We start from the raw sequence: 25,457 nt of genomic DNA, 5'->3' as shown, positions 1-25,457 counted from the left end.
AAATAAATAATGAATTTAGCGTTAAAGTGCCAACTATTACTGAAGCAGTAAAGTGCCAAGTGCCAATTCAAATGCTATATCATATACTCATCACGGTTCAATGCAAAAGGTGGGAATGTCCTTGTATGGGGTTTAACTGGAGCGGGGGTTTAGGCCAAGAATCACTGTCTCTTCTTGTCTTCGTGCGTATTGCCTGCAATCATAGAAACTAGAACCAGTTCATCTGTTCAGGTATATTTCACATATGGGGTTTAGGACCGTGGGTTTGTAAAGGTAACGTTGCATAGAAGAACACTTACTCGCAAGCCAGACAGGTGTCTGGCTATGAGTGTATGAAGCGCGCAACGTTATCGCCAACTGGACCTCTCCTCCGTTCCTGGGTTCGTCTGTCTGTCCTCCCCGTCTCTGCTGCTACTGCGCCGTCTGCTCACCGTCCGCTGCTGGTGGCTTGGTACGTGCCGCGATCGCTGTATTCTCCACCTCTGCTCCGTGGTATGTCTGCTCCTCCTGTGCACAACCGTCCCTTCTGGCTGTCACTTCCACACTGCCCCTGTGTGCCTGTCTCTCTCCTGTTCGAATGGCCCGCGCCTACTTTTGTATTTGTGGCGGCCACACCCTACTCCGCCCTCATTTGCTCTGCCACCAGCGTGACCTGGGGACATTGGCCGTCTGGAGTCACAAGGTCAATGTCACGCAGCCTATAGGGGAGTCCAATGTCAAGTGGCTCGGGGACCGGGGGGAAATACATTGTCAACCATAAAACATGCAGTGCAGAAATACATTTAAGAGAATGATGTTTTTAAGTGCATAATACAGGTTTTTCATCATCAATAAAAAATGTTACAAAATGGTTTCACCCCCTGCTTTGACCCTGTCACACATACACACACATACTGTACACACACTCACGTGCACGCACACATGCACATGCACAAGCACAAGCAAACACACACACACACACACACACACACACACACACACACACACACACACACACACACACACACACACACACACACACACACACACACACACACACACACACACACACACACAAACACACACACACACTCACCCACGCATGCACGCACGCACGCACAAACGCACACACACACACACACACACACACACACACACACACACACACACACACACACACACACACACACACACACACTCATGCACACACATGCATGCATTGCACACGCACACACGCCCACACGCATGCATGCATGCACACACACACACACACACACACACACACAAACACACACATTAACAATTTTGAGTAAATATGTTCGCTTGTTAATTTGTGTGTGTGTGTGTGTGTGTGTGTGTGTGTGTGTGTGTGTGTGTGTGTGTGTGTGTGTGTGTGTGTGTGTGTGTGTGTGTGTGTGTGTGTGTGTGTGTGTGTGTGTGTGTGTGTGTGTGTATTCTATAGGACCTGCTGTATAAGTACAGTTTCAGTATAGGAGACAGTCCTCCTAGGATTCTTTACCAGGGACGTGACATCCAGTACTACTTCAACCTTCCCTCTGGAGACCCTGATGATGATTATAAAGGTATACTACACACACACACACACACACACACACACACACACACACACACACACACACACACACACACACACACACACACACACACACACACACACACACACCAATTCCTCCCTAAAAGTTGTGCATTGTTAAAATGATTGATTGAATGATTGACTTTTTGTCTTACTCACTTGCTTAATTTATTGATTGACTGATTAACAAACACTGTTCTCATACATAGTAACCATTCACACAGAGATCAGTAGCAGCACAGGAACAGCCACTAAACCCTGTCCCGTCACGGTTCGAGTCCAGCCCAGCCTCCTCAGAAACGCTTCCTCATTCAGCGACCCCGACCTGGAGATGTAAGACAGACCCGTCACCGTTTCCTCCTCCCAGTAAACCTCTGTCACTTCCGTTATCATATTTTTTGATAATTTTATTTTTGTCGGATGGAAATCTCATGTCCAAAACTGTTACTTGTCGCAATTCAAAAGCAGAAACGATAGCCCATATCCAAGCTCAAAACGCATTGCGACACTGTAGTATGATGAACTAGGGCATTTATAAGGACTAAATATAGGCAACAAGATCGTGTTGCATGTCATTTTTGAGACACAGCGTAGCACACTGTATTATAACTGTCTCTTGTTGTTCTGCAACTGTTTTGATCTCCTTGGAGTGCCACTGAGATCAGGACAACAAAGTTAGTTATTAATTCAAAGAAAAGTTGACTTTTAAGTCATGCCATTGCCAAGCCATACATTCATCAGGTATTTTAAGCAGGCTAAAACAATCTATTTGTAAGAGCTGCTTACTTTGGTTCCTCTATGCTGTGTAGTCTGACGTTTTTATTATGGGCCATCATGCCGTCGTTCTAGAGAAACACTCATCCGGCAGATACATTTATGAAAGATTTAAGGGAGTTGAAGATAACAGGATTTGGAAACCAATGTGTATTCATTTATTTATAATAATTATTCTTTTAGCGTTTGTGATTTATTTAGACCTACGATGACGTCAACCATATACATTATAACAGTTCTCTCTCTTCCTCTATCTCCCGCTTCCTGTCCAACTCTCTGTCTGTCTCTCTCTCTCTCTCTCTGTAGTGGTGTGTCAGGTCTGAGGAATCTCTCAGCGTTGGTGCGTTTGGGGAACAGCATGGAGACCCGCCACTACATCGGCCTCCTCTCTGCTGCCCTCTACAGGCTCAGCTTGGATTCCGCCGGCAACACACGCATGCAGACGCACACGCGCAACACACTCATCTCCACAGTGTGTGGACTGGAGATCAGTGACCAGGTACACATGCAGGTCTAAATAAAGATGATGGATAATTGATAACAAACATCAACTATAAATGCATTTATAGTTAATATATATATCATTATGTCTTTAAAAAAGGCACATTTCCAACAGATGTTATAGTGGTACATATGAAAGAATGTACTCATGTAAATGCGTGGGAACAACAACATCTACCGCTTAAGGAGAATCTCCCCCTGACCAAGGGAGATATTAGGCTTATGGCTTATGGCTTCAGTGTTGTAGTTTTCCGCTTGGAAACATGATTGCGGACAAAATCACCGGACTCGAACCCTGGTCTACTACGTGGGAAAAACAAACATCTACTGCTCTGCTTAAAGGGAATGGATATTTGGCTTCCCATGTGGGAGACCTGGCTTCGAATCCATGTGGTACACGCTCGCACGCACGCACGCACACAAAGTAAGCTGGGTTTCAATAAACTCACCACTATACGGCCACACTGCCATAATGAATGTTCTAATTTGTCCCCAGGCATCAATGATAGACAACATCTACCTTCTCAAAGACCTCCTTAAAGTCAGCCAGCAGGTAACGTATCTGTCACACACTGCATCCATACCTACTGGAAGCAGAGACCTTGGTGTAGGGATGAATTGTACCTGAAACTATTCATCATGAGTGGATGAAGAAGAGATGAACACAGAGGAAAACAGAGGGATGGATGGATGGATGTAGACATAGGACTACAGTTTTAACTACAGACTTAAGTCTATTAGATCGATCTTGATTGATTGATTGATTGATTGATTGACCAGTTAATTAATGATCCAACTATCCTCCGGTAGGTGACATTAATAAGTGGCAGGCAGGTGACGGCTCACGTTAAAGCCATCTCAGAGGGGTTCTCTGTGTCCTACCCTCTGGACCGGAGGACGGTCAGCACACTGGTCACGCTGCTGTCACGCTGCCTGCAAGTCGCCATCGATGCCTTCGCGTCCCCCAGTGATGATGTCACGCAGGCCGCGGTCGGTACCCATGACGCATATAACGTCACCACTGCCATGACGCCGGCCTCATCTGAAGACCATGACATCAGACAGGCAGAGCGAGTGAGGATGCTGGTAGCTGACAGCATGCGCACTGCTGCAGACCTACTGCTGGTGAGAGGAAACAAGCACTGATTTACAAATGCATAGGGCTGTCAGGATTATGACATTTTACTTGACGATTAATTGTCGCTCAAATAATTGTGATTAACGATTTCATTGTATTTCTGTAGTTGAACATTAGAACATTATCAATAGAAATCGATCTACAAGCTCAAAACGTACCATGGTGCGACACGTTTTGAGCTTCTGGATCGGCTATTTTTTACATGTAAATGATTATGACGATAAAAGATATTGCGATTACCTCAAATAATTGCGATTAGGCAATTATTATTATTATTTTATTTAAAAAAAAACTAAGCAAGTGAGTTTTTGGGGGCTTTCATGCCTTTATAAATCGGACAGTAGACTGACAGGAAATGGGTAGAGAGATGGGGAGTGACATTCAGCAAAGGTCGTCAGGGTCGGGATTCAAACCCGTGACACGCTGTCAGGCTGGCATTGCAGCCTAGGGTGCCTGCCCTTGACCGCCACACTGCGGCCAAAGGCCACGATCAGGCAATTATATATTGATCATTCAAATATATCCTTACATTTAGGACTATCCAACAGTTGTATGTTTCAAATATTTTTATTGAGAAGCACTGGATACAAATATACATTTTCCTTTCAGGTATATCCAACAGTTGTAGATAGAATATTTGCATTATGGTGTATATTTCATATATGTTTACTGTATGGGATCATCATCTGTATCTGTCTGATCATCTCATACGTACATTCTGTCCTGTTGTGTTGTAGATATACACGCTGTTCACTAAGACCCAGCAGCATCATGTAAGCACGGATGTCATGACCATACTCACCGCCTACCAAAACCAAGGTCCAACCTCCACCGTCGTCAGCAGTGGTTCTGTCACCTTCTACCTGCCTGAAGCCTTGGACCAGCGTCTGTCTGCTCCTGGCGGTGGACAGAGTGACGGACGGCGGCGGCCATGTGTGCTCAGCCAGCTGAGCGTGTTCCACCTGAACCCTTACGTCTGGACGGCTACACCCACAGAGGTAAACATGTTGCAAACTGCCCCCCACCAACATCTGTTGCTCTATGTCACTGTTTCCCAAACAGTGGGTCGGGACCCATTTGTGAGTCGCGGCTCCATTTTTGTGGGTCGCGAGTGAATATGCCTTTATTTTTTGTTTCCTAAAAGTTTTCATTCATTATTATTATTGTAGAGTTGAAAACAAATTCAAACATTTCTCAAAAATAATTTCATAAAATAAAGATAATCCAAAAAATCCCTAAATTAGAAAACTAAATTTGATGCTTAAAGGACGACTTCACCGATTTTCAACCTATCTTCATATAATTGGTCCTCACTAATACTCATGATAAAATGGTACCATTTTTTTCTACTTGGTCTGTGTCTCATAGGAGGGCTGTGGACAGTTCAGAAACCCGTCTACCAGTGACATCATCATTAGGCATGATTTTTTTTTTTCAACAAGATTTCACATTTTGTATTTAGATTTTTATTAACACGAGAGCAATGGCTTCTATTATTGCATTGCAACTTTCCAGGAATTGAAAGCCTGCAGTTTCTATTAGCTTGGATTCCCCATTGATGATGTCACTGGTAGACGGGACTCTGAACTGTCCACAGCCCTCCTCTGAGACACAGACCGAGTAGAAAAAAATGGTACCATTTTATCATGAGTATTAGTGAGGACCAATTATATGAAGATAGGTTGAAAATCGGTGAAGTCGTCCTTTAAGAAGTAGTGAAAATAGTAGATCTGCAAGCTCACAATGTGTCACGAAGCAACGTGTTGTGAGCTTGTAGATCTGCTATTTTCACTGGTTTGGGCCCCGGGCAAACGTCTGATTTCTCTTTTGGATCTTGAGCTAAAAAGTTTGGAAACCACTCTTCTCTTCATTCCTGAGATATGACCGATAATGTGATTTCATATAAATTCCCTGTCTGTCTGTCACTGTTTTCCAGCTGAGCGGGCCAGTGGCTGACCTGACATTCTACAACTGTAGCACAAGACAAAAGATCCCGGTGCGCTCCCTCGCTCAGCCAATCAACATTGAGTTCCAACCCACACCCAGACAAGTACGTACCTCTAGATTCCATGATTCTGATTTTGAACTTGTGATGTCATGTGTCGACGGGTTCGGATAAGCTTTATACGCAATTATCGCGGGTGCAGGGTCAGGTTGGTCAACAATGGTCACCATAAAATTAATAGAATGGAATGGCCACCATAAAAGTAATGGAACGGCTCGGGTTTGGGTCGTGTGGGGTTGGGCTGTAAATGCCCGACCTAGTCACCCACTAGTGTGGTGACTGTGTATGTCTCATTTGACCAAATGGGTCTTGAATTGGTGGATATTTAGCTCTATAGGAGAGGTTGGTGCCATGGAACATGACCTGTATCAACCTGTCTGTGTTCTAGAGTGTTTCTGTGAGTGACTACACTCTGCTACGGAGCCAAATCAACTACCACAGTCTGAACATTACCCAGCAGCACTTGCATCAGGTCATCCAGCTCAGCGTGGCGTTCACACGGCCGTCCAACAAGACATTTCCCATCATGCTCCTCTTCAGGTAGTCTCATTGGGAACATGACCATTTCAGCATCGGTTTAAAAAGATAACTGCTACTACTACAACAAAGATATACATGCTTTTGTCAGCATTCAGCTGTGGGTCGATTGTTGTTAATTTAATTATGTCGATCTCATTCTGATTCTGATGAGGTCGTTGATATGACTTATCTACTTGCTGTACATTACACACTCAGTTGAGTGAGAGAGAGAATCTTAGTCAGATTCAATTTATTCAACAAATACAGTAGCTCAGTAACTAAATTTCTTGATAAGGGTTGTTAGACTTGTAAATAGGAGACCAGGCTCTTTAATACAAGTTTTGATTGTGCGTCTGGGTAGAGTAGAGAGAGCTAAAACACTCCCCAGATTGAACAATTTGATGGAAACTGCAGACTGATACAGAGAGGTGGACATGACTGTATCCTGTGCGTTTATTCGGTTAGGCTGTTTAAGAGACCCACCCCTAGTCTGTACCACCTCCAGAAGATTTACCAATGGAAGGGCAACACCATGCACATCACCCTGCCTCCCTCATATCTCAACCGTAAGACACCCTTCATCTTATTTTATTTTACTTTAGTTACTGCCATTTTAAAAATGCCAGAAAACATCACCGTATGCCATATGAGTAATAAGTTCCATGAAAGACCGATGCTGCACATTGTGATCATAGGAGAACACTGAAGCATTTAATTCCATAAAAGGATGCAGAACAACATTTTCTAGTAATTTTAAGCTATTTGTCCACAAATGTTCTGCCACTGCCATAACCTGTTAAAACCGGAAAGCATCATTTTAGTGTCATATTAGATTTTAGCGCTGGCTATTAAAAAATAGCAGATATACGAGCTCACAGCGTGTCACTTTGTGCTGTGCTGCAAGCTTGTACATTTTCTTTTTTTGAACATTTTTGAAAAATGAAAGTGTTGGATAATTTTGAATTACGAAAAAGTTTGAGAACTACTGATTTAGAGTAGCCTGATTATCAGACTGAAGCTTCCTGAGCAGTCCACTCAGTGGAGTGGTCCATGGTCTGGAGCCAGGCTAGATTTAGAAGGCATTTGTAGAATCGGCCTCAGGTCTTAAATGGGTTAACAAACGCAATGCATAATGCTGATGACAGTATGTATAATACCAGGTGCAGGTGTGGGGTACCTGGCTCTGCTGAACGCTGACTATGAGAAACCTCCCAGACACAAGTACCAGAGTAACCAGGTCAGATACAGTCTCACACTGGAGACTAGCCTGTGTCTGTCCTGGGACCGCCACCAGGGGGCGTGGACGCGCCACGGCTGCGCAACACAGCAAGAAGGGACATCTACTGCTGTCAATTGCAGGTTAGGGTCTATTTATGCCACAAAGCAGGGACTTAACAGGTCACTGTCCAAAATACACAACCACACAAACGCGTGCAAATGTTATTTTCTCCACATGCAACTTGAGAAGTCTCCATTATAGTAAAATATATTTATATGGTCTCGTTAATTCACGAAGGAATGTATTTTTGTCACCAGATGTCACTAATTACAATCCATGTTACTTCCATGAATTAGAAAAACATTGTACAGTACTGTGAGCATTGATATTTTTTTAACAGTGAACATTCGACACTTCTGTTCTGTCTGTTCTTTTTGCTAGAGTTACAGAGAATTAATGTGCCCCCATGTGACATGTCTCTCAGCCAAACAGAATGGCATATTATTATTATTATTATATATAGCTTTAACCATCATTTATTATTTCTTTTGTTTAGTTGTAACAAGTTACGGTCCGTGACGTTACTCCAGCAGCAGATAGAGAGCCACCATGACACAGCAGATTTGGACCAGTTCCTAAGGTGACTCAGCATTAAAAAGCATTATTGACCCAATAATAGATTAATTATAATAAAACTAGGGCAAAGAAAACATTTATAATTAACACCCATTCTGGACTTTTCCATTTTGCAGCACCAACTTCCAACTTTATATCTTCATCATTTTCTATTAAAGCAGCACTATATAACTTTCCTCTTCTACCCAGGATTTGAACCTGGTTTCCTGCGCAAGTGCTGACATTTTTACCGTTGAGCTAATAGAGCCTGCTTGCTCAGGGGATAAATGTAATCTTGACCATAAGTTAAAAATTCGTGTCAGGTGCTGTGTCTAGAGCAGGGAGACAAAAACAACCACCCCAATTGTATAAGTTATATTGCATTAACATACCGGTACTGTACTCTACCATACAGATTGGACAAAATTACTTTTTATTCATTAAAAAAAGTTACATAGTGATTAGTGAGGCTTTAATCACTTTCAGAATGAGAAAAATAAATGTCTAATTATTATGTGAGAAAAAATGCATAAATCAAGTCAACACTTACATTTTAAACCCTGTCACTTTATTCATGTTGTATCGAAGCAGATATAGTGTGACTATACTTACTAAAATAGCGTTTTACCAACCCTCCCTCCCTCCCTGTCACCTCAGTCCCTCCAGTGATGTGACGGTGGTCTGCGTGTTGGCGGCATGTGCGTTCCTGTACGCCACGGTGCTGGCGGCTTGTCGGCGGGCCGACGCCGTCGACGAGAAGAGCGAGAAGCTCCACTACCTCTCTGACAACCCTCCGTCAGACCAGCACCACTATGTCGTCACCGTCCACACCGCTCTACGCTCCGCGGCCAGCATGTCTGCCCAGGTGAGACGGTGTTCTTTTTTATGGAATTCTTTTGAAAAATGTTACAATTTGTATTTAACTTCTGACATTTTTTGTGGATGTTTTTTTTTAATCTTTTGAAATAATAATAATTAAAAACAATATGTAGGAAGCAAAAAAATAAAGGGGTATTTACTTGCGACCCATAGAAATTGACCCATAGTAACTTACTGTAGCAGACACTCTTATCCAGAGAGACATACAGTACAAAGTGCAAGAAGAAAACATTTAAGTGTTACAAAGTAGCTAGGATACACCAAACATCTGTCTAAACTACATACTTTGTATCTGTAATCAAGCAAACAAACAAACATCAAACATTTACACTACAGTATCTAAATTAAATAGCATATATACTTTAAATACAGTAATACACAAAAATGTTTTGTAACATACTTTTTTTTTTTGGACCATCCATAGACTATAGGGTTTCTTAATATTTGCTTTTTAATAGATATCATAGGCAGAGTAGTGATGTGTTACTGAGGACTGTGATAAGAGCATCCGATAGTCATCAGGCTTTCAAAGAATGTTAATTTATTGATGGGTTAAATAAAGATATTGACAGATTTAGACAGACCTAATAACTGTTGATATAGATCATTTAATTTGATATGGTCATAACATTGGAACAGTTACACATAATGCACAGATGCATTGTATTAATTGTTTATAGCGAAACAGGAGGCTTTTTAAAGTAAAGAAAAAGAAAGCAGAAAAACTAATTGAAAACATCATCAACAACCAAAAGTTAAGAGACCAAAGTAATGGGTGAGAACATGCAGCAAGAGAAAGAGAGAGAGGAGGGCCATTCATTGTCCATACATGTGTTTTGCAGGGGTGTTCTATTCACATGGGAAATAGCAGAAAACCACTGAATGTGCTACGGTAAAAGTCATCATAGAGCCCAGTACTAGTAGCAAGTTTCATATAGATCACGTCACCTTCCTGTAACTCGATAGTCAATGCATTAGACAGGTGAACGTAACCCCATGTATCACCATTGCCGTCGGTATTAAAGAGAATCAGCCTGCTGTTTTGGTACAGTTTCACACCCATCCGCCCAAGAGTGCGGCCTTCGGCAGCAGTGAATCTGAAGTAATAAAGTCCTCTGACCGTAGCTGTAAATACACCTGGACCAGAGGAGAACAAGCAGACATTAGTGATGCTATTCAGCGGATAATAACATTTACGTATAATAACTGAGCAGATGTTTGCTGAGTGAGCCAAAAATAATATGAAACGATACATATATACAAATAATGGTACATATAATAAATCTAAGCATCTGAAAACATGCCAAACCAATGCAAAACATCTCAATCTTCTTAAAATATGATTTAGAGACAAATATAACTTGCATGGCTTCTTCAGAGAACTGTATACATTGATTCAGCTTGTGTAGAAGAGAAAGGTCAGCACCTGTATCTGGGTTGTAGGCCTGGCCAATGTTGGTGAGTACGTTTTTGAACACCAGTGTGATATCAGTATTGAAGGGTCCTAATCCTTCTGTTGTTCCTGGGTCTGACAGTCCAGCAGAGAAAGCCACTTTTGGTCTCTCTGTGAACACAACCAAACAGAATTTTACCTATTGTGTTCACCATTTTTTAAGTTGCTGGAAAGAATGTTCTTTTTTTTTTATAGAACAAAAGATTAGTTCACCTGAGTTCTCTCTCTTCAGGGCTGACACATCATTCTGTAATGCTGTAAACACAAATTAATTGGCACTTTTATAGTAATTTAAATAACCATAAATAATCAGAACAAGGCCACACATCAAAAAGAAAATGAAAAACCCCCGATTCAAATGCTCTGCAGATATATTAACCCATTAAAACCAGGAAAGCATCTGTGTCAATTTAGATTTCTTTGGATATTCAAATATAGAAGATATACACAGCGCTCTGAGCTTGTAGATCTCTTCTTTTTGAAAAATCTCTTTAAAAATACATACATATAATCAAATATTTGCACAAATTTTCACTTTTCACAAATCTTTAACTCAAATCTTTGCTTCTGGGGGTCCCTGGAACAAAATATTTTGAGATGGGGGGTCCGCGGCCAATTACATATCATTTTGGGGGTCCTTGACATGAAAGGTTTGAGAAAAAGTCAGGTCTTAATGGGTTCAAGTTAATGTTACCTGCATTCTCTGTCTCCAGCTTTACAATCCTGCTGTTGGCATTGTCTCTCACATTGCTCAGCTCATGTCTCACATTGTTCAGCTCCACCCTCTGTTCCACCAGCTGCACTTTCTGCTCCACCACCATGTCTCTCAACCACATCAGTTCCGTCCAAACGTCTGGGGTGGAGCTGGTTTCTCCACCTAACTGGTTGTGGGTGACCATTCCATCCTGTCCCTGAGCCACTGTGCTAGACAGGCACAGCAGGGACACCAGCAGAGTAACAGCAGCCGCCATCCTTAAATCTCACCTGCTCTTGCGGTCGGTGAGATTGTAGCAGACGGGACGTTTCGCTTTATATAACTCAGCACAAGGTCACGAATATTGAATTTTGTGCCAACTTCTAACACAGTTTGTGGGAAGGCCTGCTGCTGTGTTGGACGTCCCTCTTCAATACATGTTTAACTTTATGTGAAAATTTAACCACGTATACAGGTAGTTACATTTTAGTAAAATTTGAAAGTTAGAGATATGGATTCTTTAGCAACCTGTGTTTCTAATCACTCCACTTTGACTCCAGTCACAGGAGTCAAGGTATCCCTTCTCACCTGTCCTAATACTTGTTTGGACTAGGATGGCATACGAAATCATACTTTGACATGATGTGATTAAACAAAAAATCTAATAAATCTAATTTAACTAGTAGATCCATAATGGCATCATATACAAAGCTAACAGATTATCTACAGATTGATCCAGGGTTGAGTTATTTGCAGTCAATGCCAGTCAAAAACCTAAACCTGTAAAGCATAGTGTTGGGAATATTAGGGCTGCAGTTGCTGACTCAGAACCTGGTCAGGTTAACATCATTTAACCATCTATGATACATCTTACCAAACGTGGGGCCATCTGTCAAAAGTTGAAGCTGAATCATTAGTGGACCTTTTCAACACAACAATGACCTAACATAATAAAACACATCCATCAAAGAATGATTTAAAACAAATGAAACGGAATGGTCAAGTCAAAGCCTATAGTAATCTAGCAGAAATTAAATACGTACTGTATAAGAAAGCCTTCACACATCACACAGCTGAAGGAGTTCTGTACTGAAGGGTGGGCAACTATTTTAAAAACATCGTAGCCTTTCATTAAACTCACCCTCTGAGTATAAAGTACAGTGTGTTATTCCCCTATTTTGCATTTTTCAAAAAAATGTGTCCAATTCAAGAAACTGAAATAAGGTTACGGTACACTGTCATTTGTCATTAGGTTTACATAACTATGTTGAAATGGGTTTTCATGGGGTGTGTACTTACTTTTTCCACAGCACTACACTACACACACGGCATGGAAAGCTTGTGTGTGAGAACAGAGCACATGTTTTTGACAAATGTAAAAATAGCACCAAAGATTCTGGGGCAGCGTGAAATGTAAACTGACCAAAAACTATGACGGTAGGTTTACTGCAACCTGTTTGAAATTAGGATATTCATGGAAGTTCAGAAAATGTGGTCCTCTTTTTTTTTTTACCCTAAATTAATTTCAGCATAGGGTGACCTATAATGTCACGAGCCCTAGTCAAAAAACAACATGGTAAATGGTCAAATAAATAGAGTGCAAAGAAAACTATTACGTAACTAGGATACCAAGTAAACATCAAACCTAGCATCTGTCTAAACAACATGGTATCTAAATATCATTCTTAGGGACAGGTCAATTTTTAAAGAAGGGTACCCCTGGAGAAAATGGATGTGCCCTGATCTAAAATGCCATGACCCCCCCTTTGACTAAAAAAAAAAATCAATGACCCTCCCCAAGTTATTAAAAAAAAAGATTAACCCTCCCCGCCTATAGGAGTGTCACGATATATTGTCCCACGATATAGCCTATCGTGGTATTAAAATGTGACGATAGGTATTGTCAAGATGTCATACTGTATCATAATATTTTTAAAATTATTACATTTTTTGCCGGTGAAAGTTATACAAGTTCTTACTGCATGGTGTATGATACGAAATGTAAAGTAATCACAGTAATTATTAATCATGTCTTATATCATATTCAAGATATGTTGGAGAGAAATGAAACAGACTCCAGTCACTTTCAGTTTAAAGCACTGCAGAGGGGAGGTGTTGTGTGTCAGCTGATGCGTGTTGACGCTCGTTAATGTGACATGCATCAAAGCAGTTATGCCAGTCTGCACTCTCAAATAGGCCTACATGTAATCTAAGATTGTTTACATGGTATTATACTGTATCTGGTATTATAGTTATTATATATATTTTTTTGAGCTGTTGGAAATAACTAGGCTGAACTTGGTTCGTAAAGTCCAGATGACAAAAATATGAAGTTTGTGGAATTTATAGTTATGCAGTGTTATATTATATTATATTTGTTATATTAGTGTCTATCTGTCCTCTGAAACAATGAGTTTATAGTTAGTGAGAACTTCACTTCTCCCTTAAGCTTGCACAAATGTATTTATTTGTGTGTACAAAGCACTTTGTAATTGTTTTTTAAAGTGCTTTATAATTGTTATTTTAAACTAAAGATGGCCAATGTTGATGATACATGAGACAAGAACATTAATAATGTATCATATCAATATCATATGCCCAACATCATGTATGTATCGTGAAATTAGTGTTATCTTGACACCCCTAACCCTCCCCATCAAACAACAACATGACATTTAAAACTGATAATATGTCCGATGTTTTGCTTTCCACATTGATTAGAACATTACTGTAGTCAGTCTTGCTAAATGCACAGTGTAGTGTCTGTAGTGGTAGCAGAATGGACAGTGTTCTAAACTTACATGTGGGAAACCCATTGAATCCCATAATTATTAACTACGGTGACTACACTGTTGCCTATATCATGGGTTTTCAACTGGTGGTCCGTGGAGGTATTGCATGTGGTCCCTGACCATGCATTTAGTAATGTAGGAAAGTGAAGATTTGTATTATATTTTATTTTATCGATGGTGGATACTGTTAATGTGCGTGACAACAGAAAGGAAATTCAACTCAAGGATGTCAGTTTTACACACGCACACAGCATAGTGTGTATTTAAGGGAGGTTTTAGTACATCAAGGTAAATACGGACATCCGAGTCAGACATCCGACTTCCAAGTATCTGACAACATTGATGCGTCATCATACATCAAATAAAAGCCTGTATTTACCTTGATGTACTCCGACTTCCAAGTAATTGACAACATTGATGCGTCATCATACATCAAAAAAGCCTGTATTTACCTTGATGTACTCCGACTTCCAAGTAATTGACAACATTGATGCGTCATCATACATCAAATAAAAGCCTGTATTTACCTTGATGTACTAAATCTCCCTTAAATACTTTCACAGAAATGGGAGTTAGAATTTCAAGGGAAACTACCGGTTTACCTGGTTGAGTCATCATTAGTAGGAAATGCGCCCATATCAATCGCATGTGCTTGCTTGTACTTGTGCAATTCGAAAATGGCCCCTGTCTAAGTCTTAACTATTAGGCTATCAATTATGGCCTGATGATTCTGGTTTTACTTGTGGAGCTAGGCTGGCATCTATGCACAAATGTCCATATAGATCCAAATTAATCACATGCACATAATTACTTCAAATGATTATGAATATCCAGTTATATATTGTTCATTGTAACCTACCTGGTGTATTTAATTCCATGAGCAACAAAAACACACTTAAAAGAGGATATCTCTGTGTTGGAAATTGGGATAACTAGAAGCTCGGCCCTGCTACGCAGGGCCTCGCGTCTAGCCCGCCGCCACGCCCACGTAGCGCCCGCGGCCACTTGGCAGCGCATATAAGTGGCATAGCGTCATGAGGGCCAGTGGGGCCGTGGCTCGGTCAATGAAGACCCTGTAGCGCGGATGATATGTGGCATAGAGGGGCAGATTTTAAATCTCCAGAGGAAACATCCGTGGGCTACCATTGGTTCAGCGATGTGTGCGGGCGCCCTGCGGGCCCTCCTCCTCCACCAATGTGCAGTATTGAGAGCCCTGACGTCACAACATTTGGAGCGATGGGCACTGCACTCTGGTTGGTTAGGGTACACCTAGGGCCCAGGTAGAACCCAGTTAAAGCCTGCATGGGCAAACCCAGTTAGGACCCGCCTTGGTCCCACATAAACGTGGCTAGTTGGGGCCCACCTAAGGGCCAGGTAGAAGCGACTTATAGCCCGCATGGGCATCGCAGTTAAGACCCACCTCGGCCCCACATAGAATTGCCTAGGTGGGGCCCACCTAAGGGCCAGGTAGAGTCGGTGGGGACCCCCCACAGGCCAATGTTAAAATGGTAGCACTTGTTCCTCAACATAGTGTGAATGTGCGTGCAAAGTTGACCACAATCGGACGCTGCATTCATGATTTGCGGCATTTTGTGCAAACTTTAGATGTGAATCTTAGCCAATCGGGATGGAATATGAAAGATTAAACAGATCCGTCTTGATCACATGACTATAGAGATCATGTGTACCGATTTGCGTGAAATGTAGATAAAATCGGAAGGAGTAATGTAAAGAAATATGTTGTACATAAGGCGGCCTCCTGGTGGAGCTATAAAAGGTAGATGTGAGAAATGCAGGGGAAAGGTTTTTCCTTGACCTCTAGAGAGTGCACATACAAAGTTGTACACAGATTGGTGCAGGTATAGGTAAAAACACAAATCGGACTGTTATAGCGCCACCATGAGGCTGATTAGAAAAATCTCAAGTGGAATTTCTTGCTCGGCATAGTGGGAATGTGGGTGCAAAGTTGCACGGAAAGTGCATGCTGTGTTCATAATTTGAGGCATTTTGGTCAAAACGGAGCAGTCCTGGAAACTGTGGAAGCCATTTGTAGTCAATCAGGATGGAAAATGAAAAATCTGAAAGACCGTGTTTTTTTTAATGACTATAGAGATACTGTGTATCGATTTGCGTGATGTTAGGACAAAATATGTAGCAGTAGTGAGAAAATGTGTTTTGCAAAAAGCGGCCTCCTGGTGGCACTATAATAGCCTGGTAAACCCTCCCTCCGGAAATCTCATTTTCATTCGATGTCAGGAAGGAGTCTGGCATGAACGCCCATTCTGCAATATTGGGGAGTTTCCAGCGAAATCAGGACCTAACCGCGCCTATCAGCGCCGTCGCTCATCGTTCTGTGATTGACAGCTTACGTTGGCCAATCAGGTGGCGAGTTCGAGTGAGCCCGAATGAAGCCGAGTGCAGCCTGAGTGACGCCGAAAAAAGACGAACGGCAGCCATTGTTGTTCTGCGAGTGCCTTCACTTCTTACTTTTGTTTTTAAAACGGTCTCAAACTTCTTTTTTGAGGCACGGAATTTACTATTAAGATATCGTTTGGATAGAATTTAGTTGTTTAACTTCATATATGTGGTCAATTAATCATGACAGAGCCTATTTAAAAATATAAATTCAGAGAACCTCGCTACGCAGGGCCTCGCGTCTAGCCCGCCGCCACGGCCACGTAGCGCCCGCGGCCACTTGGCAGCGCATATAAGTGGCATAGCGTCATGAGGGCCAGTGGGGCCGTGGCTCGGTCAATGAAGACCCTGTAGCGCGGATGATATGTGGCATAGAGGGGCAGATTTTAAATCTCCAGAGGAAACATCCGTGGGCTACCATTGGTTCAGCGATGTGTGCGGGCGCCCTGCGGGCCCTCCTCCTCCACCAATGTGCAGTATTGAGAGCCCTGACGTCACAACATTTGGAGCGATGGGCACTGCACTCTGGTTGGTTAGGGTACACCTAGGGCCCAGGTAGAACCCAGTTAAAGCCTGCATGGGCAAACCCAGTTAGGACCCGCCTTGGTCCCACATAAACGTGGCTAGTTGGGGCCCACCTAAGGGCCAGGTAGAAGCGACTTATAGCCCGCATGGGCATCGCAGTTAAGACCCACCTCGGCCCCACATAGAATTGCCTAGGTGGGGCCCACCTAAGGGCCAGGTAGAGTCGGTGGGGACCCCCCACAGGCCAATGTTAAAATGGTAGCACTTGTTCCTCAACATAGTGTGAATGTGCGTGCAAAGTTGACCACAATCGGACGCTGCATTCATGATTTGCGGCATTTTGTGCAAACTTTAGATGTGAATCTTAGCCAATCGGGATGGAATATGAAAGATTAAACAGATCCGTCTTGATCACATGACTATAGAGATCATGTGTACCGATTTGCGTGAAATGTAGATAAAATCGGAAGGAGTAATGTAAAGAAATATGTTGTACATAAGGCGGCCTCCTGGTGGAGCTATAAAAGGTAGATGTGAGAAATGCAGGGGAAAGGTGTTTCCTTGACCTCTAGAGAGTGCACATACAAAGTTGTACACAGATTGGTGCAGGTATAGGTAAAAACACAAATCGGACTGTTATAGCGCCACCATGAGGCTGATTAGAAAAATCTCAAGTGGAATTTCTTGCTCGGCATAGTGGGAATGTGGGTGCAAAGTTGCACGGAAAGTGCATGCTGTGTTCATAATTTGAGGCATTTTGGTCAAAACGGAGCAGTCCTGGAAACTGTGGAAGCCATTTGTAGTCAATCAGGATGGAAAATGAAAAATCTGAAAGACCGTGTTTTTTTTGACTATAGAGATACTGTGTATCGATTTGCGTGATGTTAGGACAAAATATGTAGCAGTAGTGAGAAAATGTGTTTTGCAAAAAGCGGCCTCCTGGTGGCACTATAATAGCCTGGTAAACCCTCCCTCCGGAAATCTCATTTTCATTCGATGTCAGGAAGGAGTCTGGCATGAACGCCCATTCTGCAATATTGGGGAGTTTCCAGCGAAATCAGGACCTAACCGCGCCTATCAGCGTCGTCGCTCATCGTTCTGTGATTGACAGCTTACGTTGGCCAATCAGGTGGCGAGTTCGAGTGAGCCCGAATGAAGCCGAGTGCAGCCTGAGTGACGCCGAAAAAAGACGAACGGCAGCCATTGTTGTTCTGCGAGTGCCTTCACTTCTTACTTTTGTTTTTAAAACGGTCTCAAACTTCTTTTTTGAGGCACGGAATTTACTATTAAGATATCGTTTGGATAGAATTTAGTTGTTTAACTTCATATATGTGGTCAATTAATCATGACAGAGCCTATTTAAAAATATAAATTCAGAGAACCGGGAGGGGCGGGCTGTGACACGCATGTATCCGCATAAGGCAACCTATTTTGGGCTGGGCCGTCTCAAAAGTCCCGCTGCGTCATATTAGTGACGGAGGTCGTAAAAATCCACTGCAATTGGCTGAAGGGGAAAAACGATCATTGGCTGAAGGGGTTGTCAGTCAACGGTATTACTCCCGCCCAACTCCAGCCCGCAGCCAATATTGCAGAATGGGCGATCATGCCAGACTCCTTCCTGACATCGAATGAAAATGAGATTTCCGGAGGGAGGGTTTACCAGGCTAGCACTATAACAGGGCCATGTGAAAGATATGGGGCAGAGGTTCTGAATTGGCATCCAGGGAGTGTGTGTGCACAGTTGCGCTGCGATCAAGCCAACGATGCGGGAGATTAGCTATCCACAGACCATCGGACGGACAGGGGGTAAAACATACTCTCGCGCCATCCCTTTTGGCCTGGCGGAGACAATAAAAAAGCTAAAGTAAAGGAAAAGACCATTACTGCAACCAAAGTAGTCAACAAACTATACTATAAAACATTGGCCACATTGTCAAATAATTTAAGAAAGAGGCAAACATGTTGAAAATATGTTGAAAACGGAGTCAAACAAAATTGGGGGGGTCCCCAGTTCAAATATGATTATTTTGGGGGGGGGGGGGGGGGGGGGGGGGGTGGTAGCCACTGCCCTAATCGGACCGAAATGATCTGAAATTACTACATGACCATAATGCAGCCTAAACGTGCGTTGCACGGGGCGGTCCTGCCATTACGTTAGTTACTGTAGTTGTTGTGGAGCTACACCAGAAGACACACACAACATACACCATCTACAATGGACTAACGGAGCAGCAATAATAACAGTTACCGCACGAACGTGCATTGTTGACAAAGTGATTGCACAGCCGCTGCAGGCATGACAACCACGTTAGCGTTAGCTACATGCCAACTATCACAGCGCCCTGTCCGTCCTCGCTGCGACTGACTCTGATGGCTACAGCCATAGATATATAAACACTACAGCAAGCTCTCTGAGATGCCATTGTCTGGGAACTGCTCTTAGCGTGACACGACCAATGAGAGTGAGCGCTTTCGTTGTTGCTAAGATACGGTGCATGGCACACGGCGTCTCTGCCCCATAGCTTGTAGATCTCTCACACATGATTGGCGTAGGCTGCGTTGCCGTCGACGCTGATTGGCTGCATGTTGCTGTGACGTTGAAATGGTGTGCCAGGTCTGCTTTGTGTGTAAGCGATTTTAGGCTCATTTGGGCGCGCTTTTGGGCTGTTTTCCATAGAGCACGGCAGGGCTTGTTTCTGTCCCGTGACGGATGTGGCAAAGAAGGTGCAAAACGAACCATCCGGAAGTAAAGTGCGAGATGAAATATATAGCACTTTATGATTATTAGAGAAGGAGACAGATGTGAAGGTGGAAAATGGAATGTAGGAGGTTATATAGTTTTTCATGAGCGATTTTTGTAGCAAGTTGTGAGTGAATTGGGCCACTCCTGTGGGCGGGGGGCTGAATAGAACCATTGGGGTTTGGGAAGGAGACGCTCTCTGTTTGAGTGGTGAGATGCATCTCTCTATGCCTAACACCTGTTGAAGTGTTGCTTAATTGTTCAACCACCATCGTTAAGACGCTGAATAGATTTGACTGGGTCGTTCACACTTGCTGTGCCTTGAAATTGTTAACGACCGTCATTGATTCTAAATAGACCAAGGTGTTACTGGATTTGAATCCTTTGTATCATTTGAAATAGAGAGGGGTCATTGACCACTGTTCTGCTGTAGGCTACTAAAAATGTATATAAAAAATGAACTATTTTATCAATTCAAAATTGCATGACCCTCCCTTGGATTCAAAGTAAAATGAGCTGACCCTCCCTTGTACTAAAATTAGAAAGGCATGACCCTCCCCTATTTTCCTCCAGGGACCCCCTTCTGTAAATTTCGACTGGTCCCTTAGCATTTGTGGTCAATCAAACAGTATGTCACACATACACACACACACACACACACACACACACACACACACACACACACACACACACACACACACACACACACACACACACACACACACACACACACACACACACACACACACACATTCACACATTCTCCAAGTCAAACAAATAGGCCACCAAAATGAGACATGGCTGTCTTCTTGTGTTAAGTTGTTTGTCGCTGTCTTTTAACCAAATGAACCCTATAATTCCTATTCTGGGGTGAACATTTGGTGAAAATTTGATGAAAATTGCAGATCTACAATCTACAAACGCATCACGTTGCTACAGTATGCGTTGTGAGCTTGTAGATCTGATTTTTTTGGGTGAAGAGATTTGGTGTAGAGGGGAAAAAAGGAAGTTGGCCTAGTATATACCCCTGGGTGACTCCAATCAATGAAGTAGGTTTATGTTTTTAAACACCATGTTTATACATTATTCATTTAATAATGATGTGTGTGACGTTCTCAAGAGCTTGATGTCCAGTGCCGCTGATTCTACTCTGATAGTCCCTGAACCATCAGGTATGGTCGTATGACCTCAGGAGCAAGGCACTTTATGATCTTTTCTAGGAACCAAACTTGAGACTATAGGTTCCTGTGGTGGAAAAGGGACTATAGATCACCTTTGACCTGTGTGTGAAAATATGTTGAGAATGTATTTATCTCTATTGTGTTTATCAGGTTTACATAGTTCTCTATGGGGAGGATGGAGCCTCGCAGACCAGCGAACTACACAGCCCAGAATGCACTCTGTTCAGGAGGAACTCCCGAGACACTTTCATACTCAGGTATTATTAGTCTTAAACACAGTCCATAATTTTACAATTTACCAGGAATATTCCCATTGAGATTCACAATATGTTACAATGTGGTGCTGGTCAAAGCAGCAGCATAAAACATATTACTATTATATTAATGTGTTCCTACTACATGGGATGAGAGCTTTTTGATTATTACGTAGGTTACCTGTACCAGTGCCAATAGGCTCTATTCACAGCAGCCATATTATCACTTCCTTCACAGGTGTTACCAATGATACTAATGAAGGCTCTGTTCCATTTAGTGTAGCACAGTGGTTTCCACGACCCCCATAACTCTGAGAGTGTACAAATGGAACATTTTTACGTATAAAACCCCTAGCAGTGAATGTGTTAAGAGGTCAGATGGGTGGGCCGCGGGCGCTTTCAAAGCATGTTTATTTTCATGGTCAATCGATCGATTGTTTTCCTGCATGAATCAACGGAACTAGCGTAGTATATTTTAAGTTCCTATCTATTTCTATCTACATTCATTTCTTAAATATTAATGTTATATTATTCATATAATCTTTAGTGTTTTGCCAATTGTTTGGGGACCCACACCATTCTGATTGGCCAATTAAGGCATTCTGCTGTCTGTTATTTCCCAACAGACCATTGTTCTCACCTCTGTTTATGTTGCAATGGATACAGATTTAATCTTGGAATATAGAGGGCTTTCTTTTCCAGACACTTCAAATCGGATTTAAATTAAGCATTTTGGGTCAAATTATTGATTTTGTCAGTTTGTAGTAACTTTGTATTAAGGGGGAGAGTTTACAGCAAAACTGGTCCTGAATGGATTTAAAAAATACTGTATCACAGATAATGATGTGTCTGTCATTTGTATTGTTTATCATAACATTAGTGTGTGTGTGTGTGTGTGTGTGTGTGTGTGTGTGTGTGTGTGTGTGTGTGTGTGTGTGTGTGTGTGTGTGTGTGTGTGTGTGTGTGTGTGTGTGTGTGTGTGTGTGTGTGTGTGTGTGTGTGCGCGTGCGCGTGTGTGTGTGTGCGTCAGGTTCAGCAGCAGTAAAGTTCTCCTGTGGATGCACTCGCTCTTCTTCTCTCTGTTGTTCTGTATGTTCGTCATCCAGCCGGTCTTGGTAAACACCTTCAAATGTTAACCTTCCTCAAACCAAACATGTATATCGTTGCTGTTGGGCAGAAACCTCTTATCTCCATATTTTAACTTTGTTGTGTCTTTTTGTAAATTAAAGCTCTACTTCATCATACTACGGTGTCACACAAAAGTATCAAAAGTAGCAGATCTGCAAGATCTGCAAGAACGCGGTGCGAAGTCACGCGTTTTGAGCTTGTCGATCTTCTACTTTTACTGTTTTTGAATTTGAATCCTGAAAAGAAACTGTTTTGAACATATGAGGTTTCCCCCCGACAGACATATTAGATAGAGATATTTCAGTCACCCATCATACTGTTGTTGTCTTATTGTTAATTGACCATTTTACTCAGACGCTTTTATTTCATTTGATGAAACTCTTTCTTTTATAGATATGTATGGCGGCAGTAGTTGTGTCTATTTGGCGCAGGAACAACCCAGAATTCAATAGTTTCTCTGACATCGTGCCAACGTTTGAGAAGGAGGACTTGAAAAGGCGGAGCGATCGTGAAGTTTCAACCGAAACGCTTCACTTCAGACCATCCCCGTACGCTCAAGACACATTCTTCAATTTTGATGAAGTAATGACCATTCTATTCTATTCTATTCTGATCTAACTTATTTGATGCTCTCAGCCGACACCTATGCTTGTATAGGGGTTGAGGGATGGGACAAGAAGTGTAAATTACCCAATCAACTCGTGTTTTGATTGACAGGTGCTTTTAGCCCGTCAGAGAGCTCGCTACCTGCGTTTTGTTCGCCCCCCGTCTGCAGCGGAGCTACGGATATCTGATGGGAAGAGAAGAAGGGAAACGTCCATTTCTGACACACTCAGGTGTGTGTGTGTGTGTGTGTGTGTGTGTGTGTGTGTGTGTGTGTGTGTGTGTGTGTGTGTGTGTGTGTGTGTGTGTGTGTGTGTGTGTGTGTGTGTGTGTACATGCATGCATGTATTGTACTTTTATTTCTTGTAATAGTATCTGTCATCTCATTCCTTGTTGGTTTGGCAATAAAAAGTATTCATGGCAGTATCAGAACAATCTCATTGAATTGACTTGTGTGCTCTTGCAGGGAGTCATCTGTGTGTGTCTCCATGTTGGTTCTGGTTCTGTTGCTGTGTTTAAATTACAACAACCCCCTCAGTGACCATTACCATCTCAACACAGCTGTCAGGTCACTGCTCACGAGGTAACACACACACACACACACACACGCACTCACGCACGCACACACGCACATGATTGCACAGACAAACACACAAAGAATGAACATATGGACCTGATGAAGATGTGAGTCACATGGAAACATTGTCCCTCCGCTGTACTCTGCACCTTAATATAAGGCAGTTAATATCTCCCAAGTTGCTCCAGTGCCTCTTCTTACCTTAATGACCATACTACCATACTGTATATCATGTTGTCTTTACACAGGGATCAACATAATTCATTTGTATCCATCCAAAGTCATGATGACTGGTGGCGGTACGTTCACAGTAGACTGTTAGATGTTCTCTACAAGGACGCCTCATCCACAACCTCCAAGGTAAACCTGACCCACATGGACCTGACTCAACAGTCATCTTCTAGATCATTGGTTCTCAATCTGGGGTCTGGGGGACCTCCAGGGGTCCTTGAGGAGTTACAAAATACGAAATGCACATAAAAATGACAGGACACTGTAACATGTCAGTTTGCAGTGTTAAAATGATTAATTCATAATTAATGTTTATTTGTACTATGCTTCAGGCCTGTGTCATTGGAGGAGCACACATCCTAATTGGACAGCCAGTGTTATGGAAGACAGAGTTTGATAACTCTACTCGCTGCCAGGTACACCACCATTTACAGTACATACATATGCATATACAGTACTGCATATTCACACTTACATGAAATATATACACATACACACACATGCACGCACGCACACACATGCACGCACACACACATCTTTACATGTTGAATGTTAACTCAGCAATTTCTGGTCAGATACCCTCAAACAGATGTTTGCACACACTCACCACCAGTAGAGGGTGCCGTTCACCAACCAAGGTGACAGTAGCTAGTGCAGCCTGCTTTCAACTGGATCAATATAATTCAATGAAAATATTTTGTCATGATAACTTTGTCGTATCTAACCTATAGAAAACCCTCCCACTGTATTAGCCAATGAATTGTGTTGGTTCAAACTGAAGAATAGCTGCAGGTGGCTCTTCAGGGAGACCTTTGGAACATCTCACGTTTATTTTTAATTAATTGCTACAAGTCTTGACTGTAACCCTGCATGTATATTCATACTGTGTACTGTATGGTCCCTGTTCATTGTTGAAAGCGTTAAGTTGATTCTGCTGTATTCTCATAGAGGTTATTTCTCTTCAGGTGTCTGGTGTAATGGCAGGCCTCATTCCAGACCTTCCTAGAAAGACAGTCCAGCAGCTGTATGACCCTGTGGGCTGCTACTCAGGACCGAGGGCCACAGCTGGCCTGGGCCTTACCAGGTTAGAATGACTAAAGAGACATTCATTCATGTACATCTTTATGGAGGTTGTCTCCCTCTTCTGACCGAGAGAGGTAATTGTCTCTATTACCAGCCATATTGCGAAGACATTCACAGGTGTTACCAATGATACTAATGGCTCTGTTCCATTCTGGTCAAACAGAGTCAGGGTGCTGATATTGTGCATGTTGGCTCACTGGAAACACTCTGTTACACCAGTGGGTCTACAGTTGGGGTCCAGGGACCCTCATGGGCCCCTCATGGCCCCTTACAGGTGTGTAACTCTGAGAGTGTACAAATGGACCCGTAAATGTTCCATTGGTTCCATTTGTACACTCTCAGAGTTATGGGGGTCGTGGAAACCACTGTGCTACACTAAATGGAACAGAGCTTTCATTAGTATCATTGGTAACACCTGTGAAGGAAGTGATAATATGGCTGCTGTGCATAGAGCCTATTGCAACAATGTCCCAACTCCAATAAAGATGGCAGCACATCTAAGTGCCCTTGGTACCCTCACCAGCAACCGTAGAGCATCATTGTATGCTACTTTGAGTT

The 25,457-nt window shown here is 42.5% G+C and overlaps 1 protein-coding gene across 1 annotated transcript in view; it reads left to right on the top strand.

Annotated features, from left to right (window-relative positions):
* The window catches only part of pkd1l1 (polycystin 1 like 1, transient receptor potential channel interacting), a gene marked incomplete at both ends in the record, with an annotated part of 78,148 nt that overhangs the window by 45,730 nt on the left and 6,961 nt on the right, over positions 1 to 25,457 (top strand). The window contains 18 exons of the mRNA XM_084048678.1: positions 1,442 to 1,562; positions 1,783 to 1,906; positions 2,654 to 2,846; positions 3,345 to 3,401; positions 3,659 to 3,973; positions 4,724 to 4,984; positions 5,923 to 6,036; positions 6,380 to 6,531; positions 6,976 to 7,076; positions 7,671 to 7,869; positions 9,002 to 9,209; positions 21,174 to 21,280; positions 22,308 to 22,392; positions 23,123 to 23,241; positions 23,475 to 23,591; positions 23,867 to 23,945; positions 24,149 to 24,232; positions 24,782 to 24,900. Coding sequence (XP_083904804.1) covers positions 1,442 to 1,562; positions 1,783 to 1,906; positions 2,654 to 2,846; positions 3,345 to 3,401; positions 3,659 to 3,973; positions 4,724 to 4,984; positions 5,923 to 6,036; positions 6,380 to 6,531; positions 6,976 to 7,076; positions 7,671 to 7,869; positions 9,002 to 9,209; positions 21,174 to 21,280; positions 22,308 to 22,392; positions 23,123 to 23,241; positions 23,475 to 23,591; positions 23,867 to 23,945; positions 24,149 to 24,232; positions 24,782 to 24,900 — 2,555 coding nt within the window. The remainder of the gene's footprint in view (positions 1 to 1,441; positions 1,563 to 1,782; positions 1,907 to 2,653; positions 2,847 to 3,344; positions 3,402 to 3,658; positions 3,974 to 4,723; positions 4,985 to 5,922; positions 6,037 to 6,379; positions 6,532 to 6,975; positions 7,077 to 7,670; positions 7,870 to 9,001; positions 9,210 to 21,173; positions 21,281 to 22,307; positions 22,393 to 23,122; positions 23,242 to 23,474; positions 23,592 to 23,866; positions 23,946 to 24,148; positions 24,233 to 24,781; positions 24,901 to 25,457) is intronic.

This window comes from Gymnoscopelus microlampas, assembly GCF_963454915.1.
Source record: "Gymnoscopelus microlampas genome assembly, chromosome: 22".
Lineage (NCBI taxonomy): Eukaryota > Metazoa > Chordata > Actinopteri > Myctophiformes > Myctophidae > Gymnoscopelus > Gymnoscopelus microlampas.
Note: the sequence above shows the minus strand (reverse complement) of the source record. Positions and strands in the feature narration are given on the sequence as shown.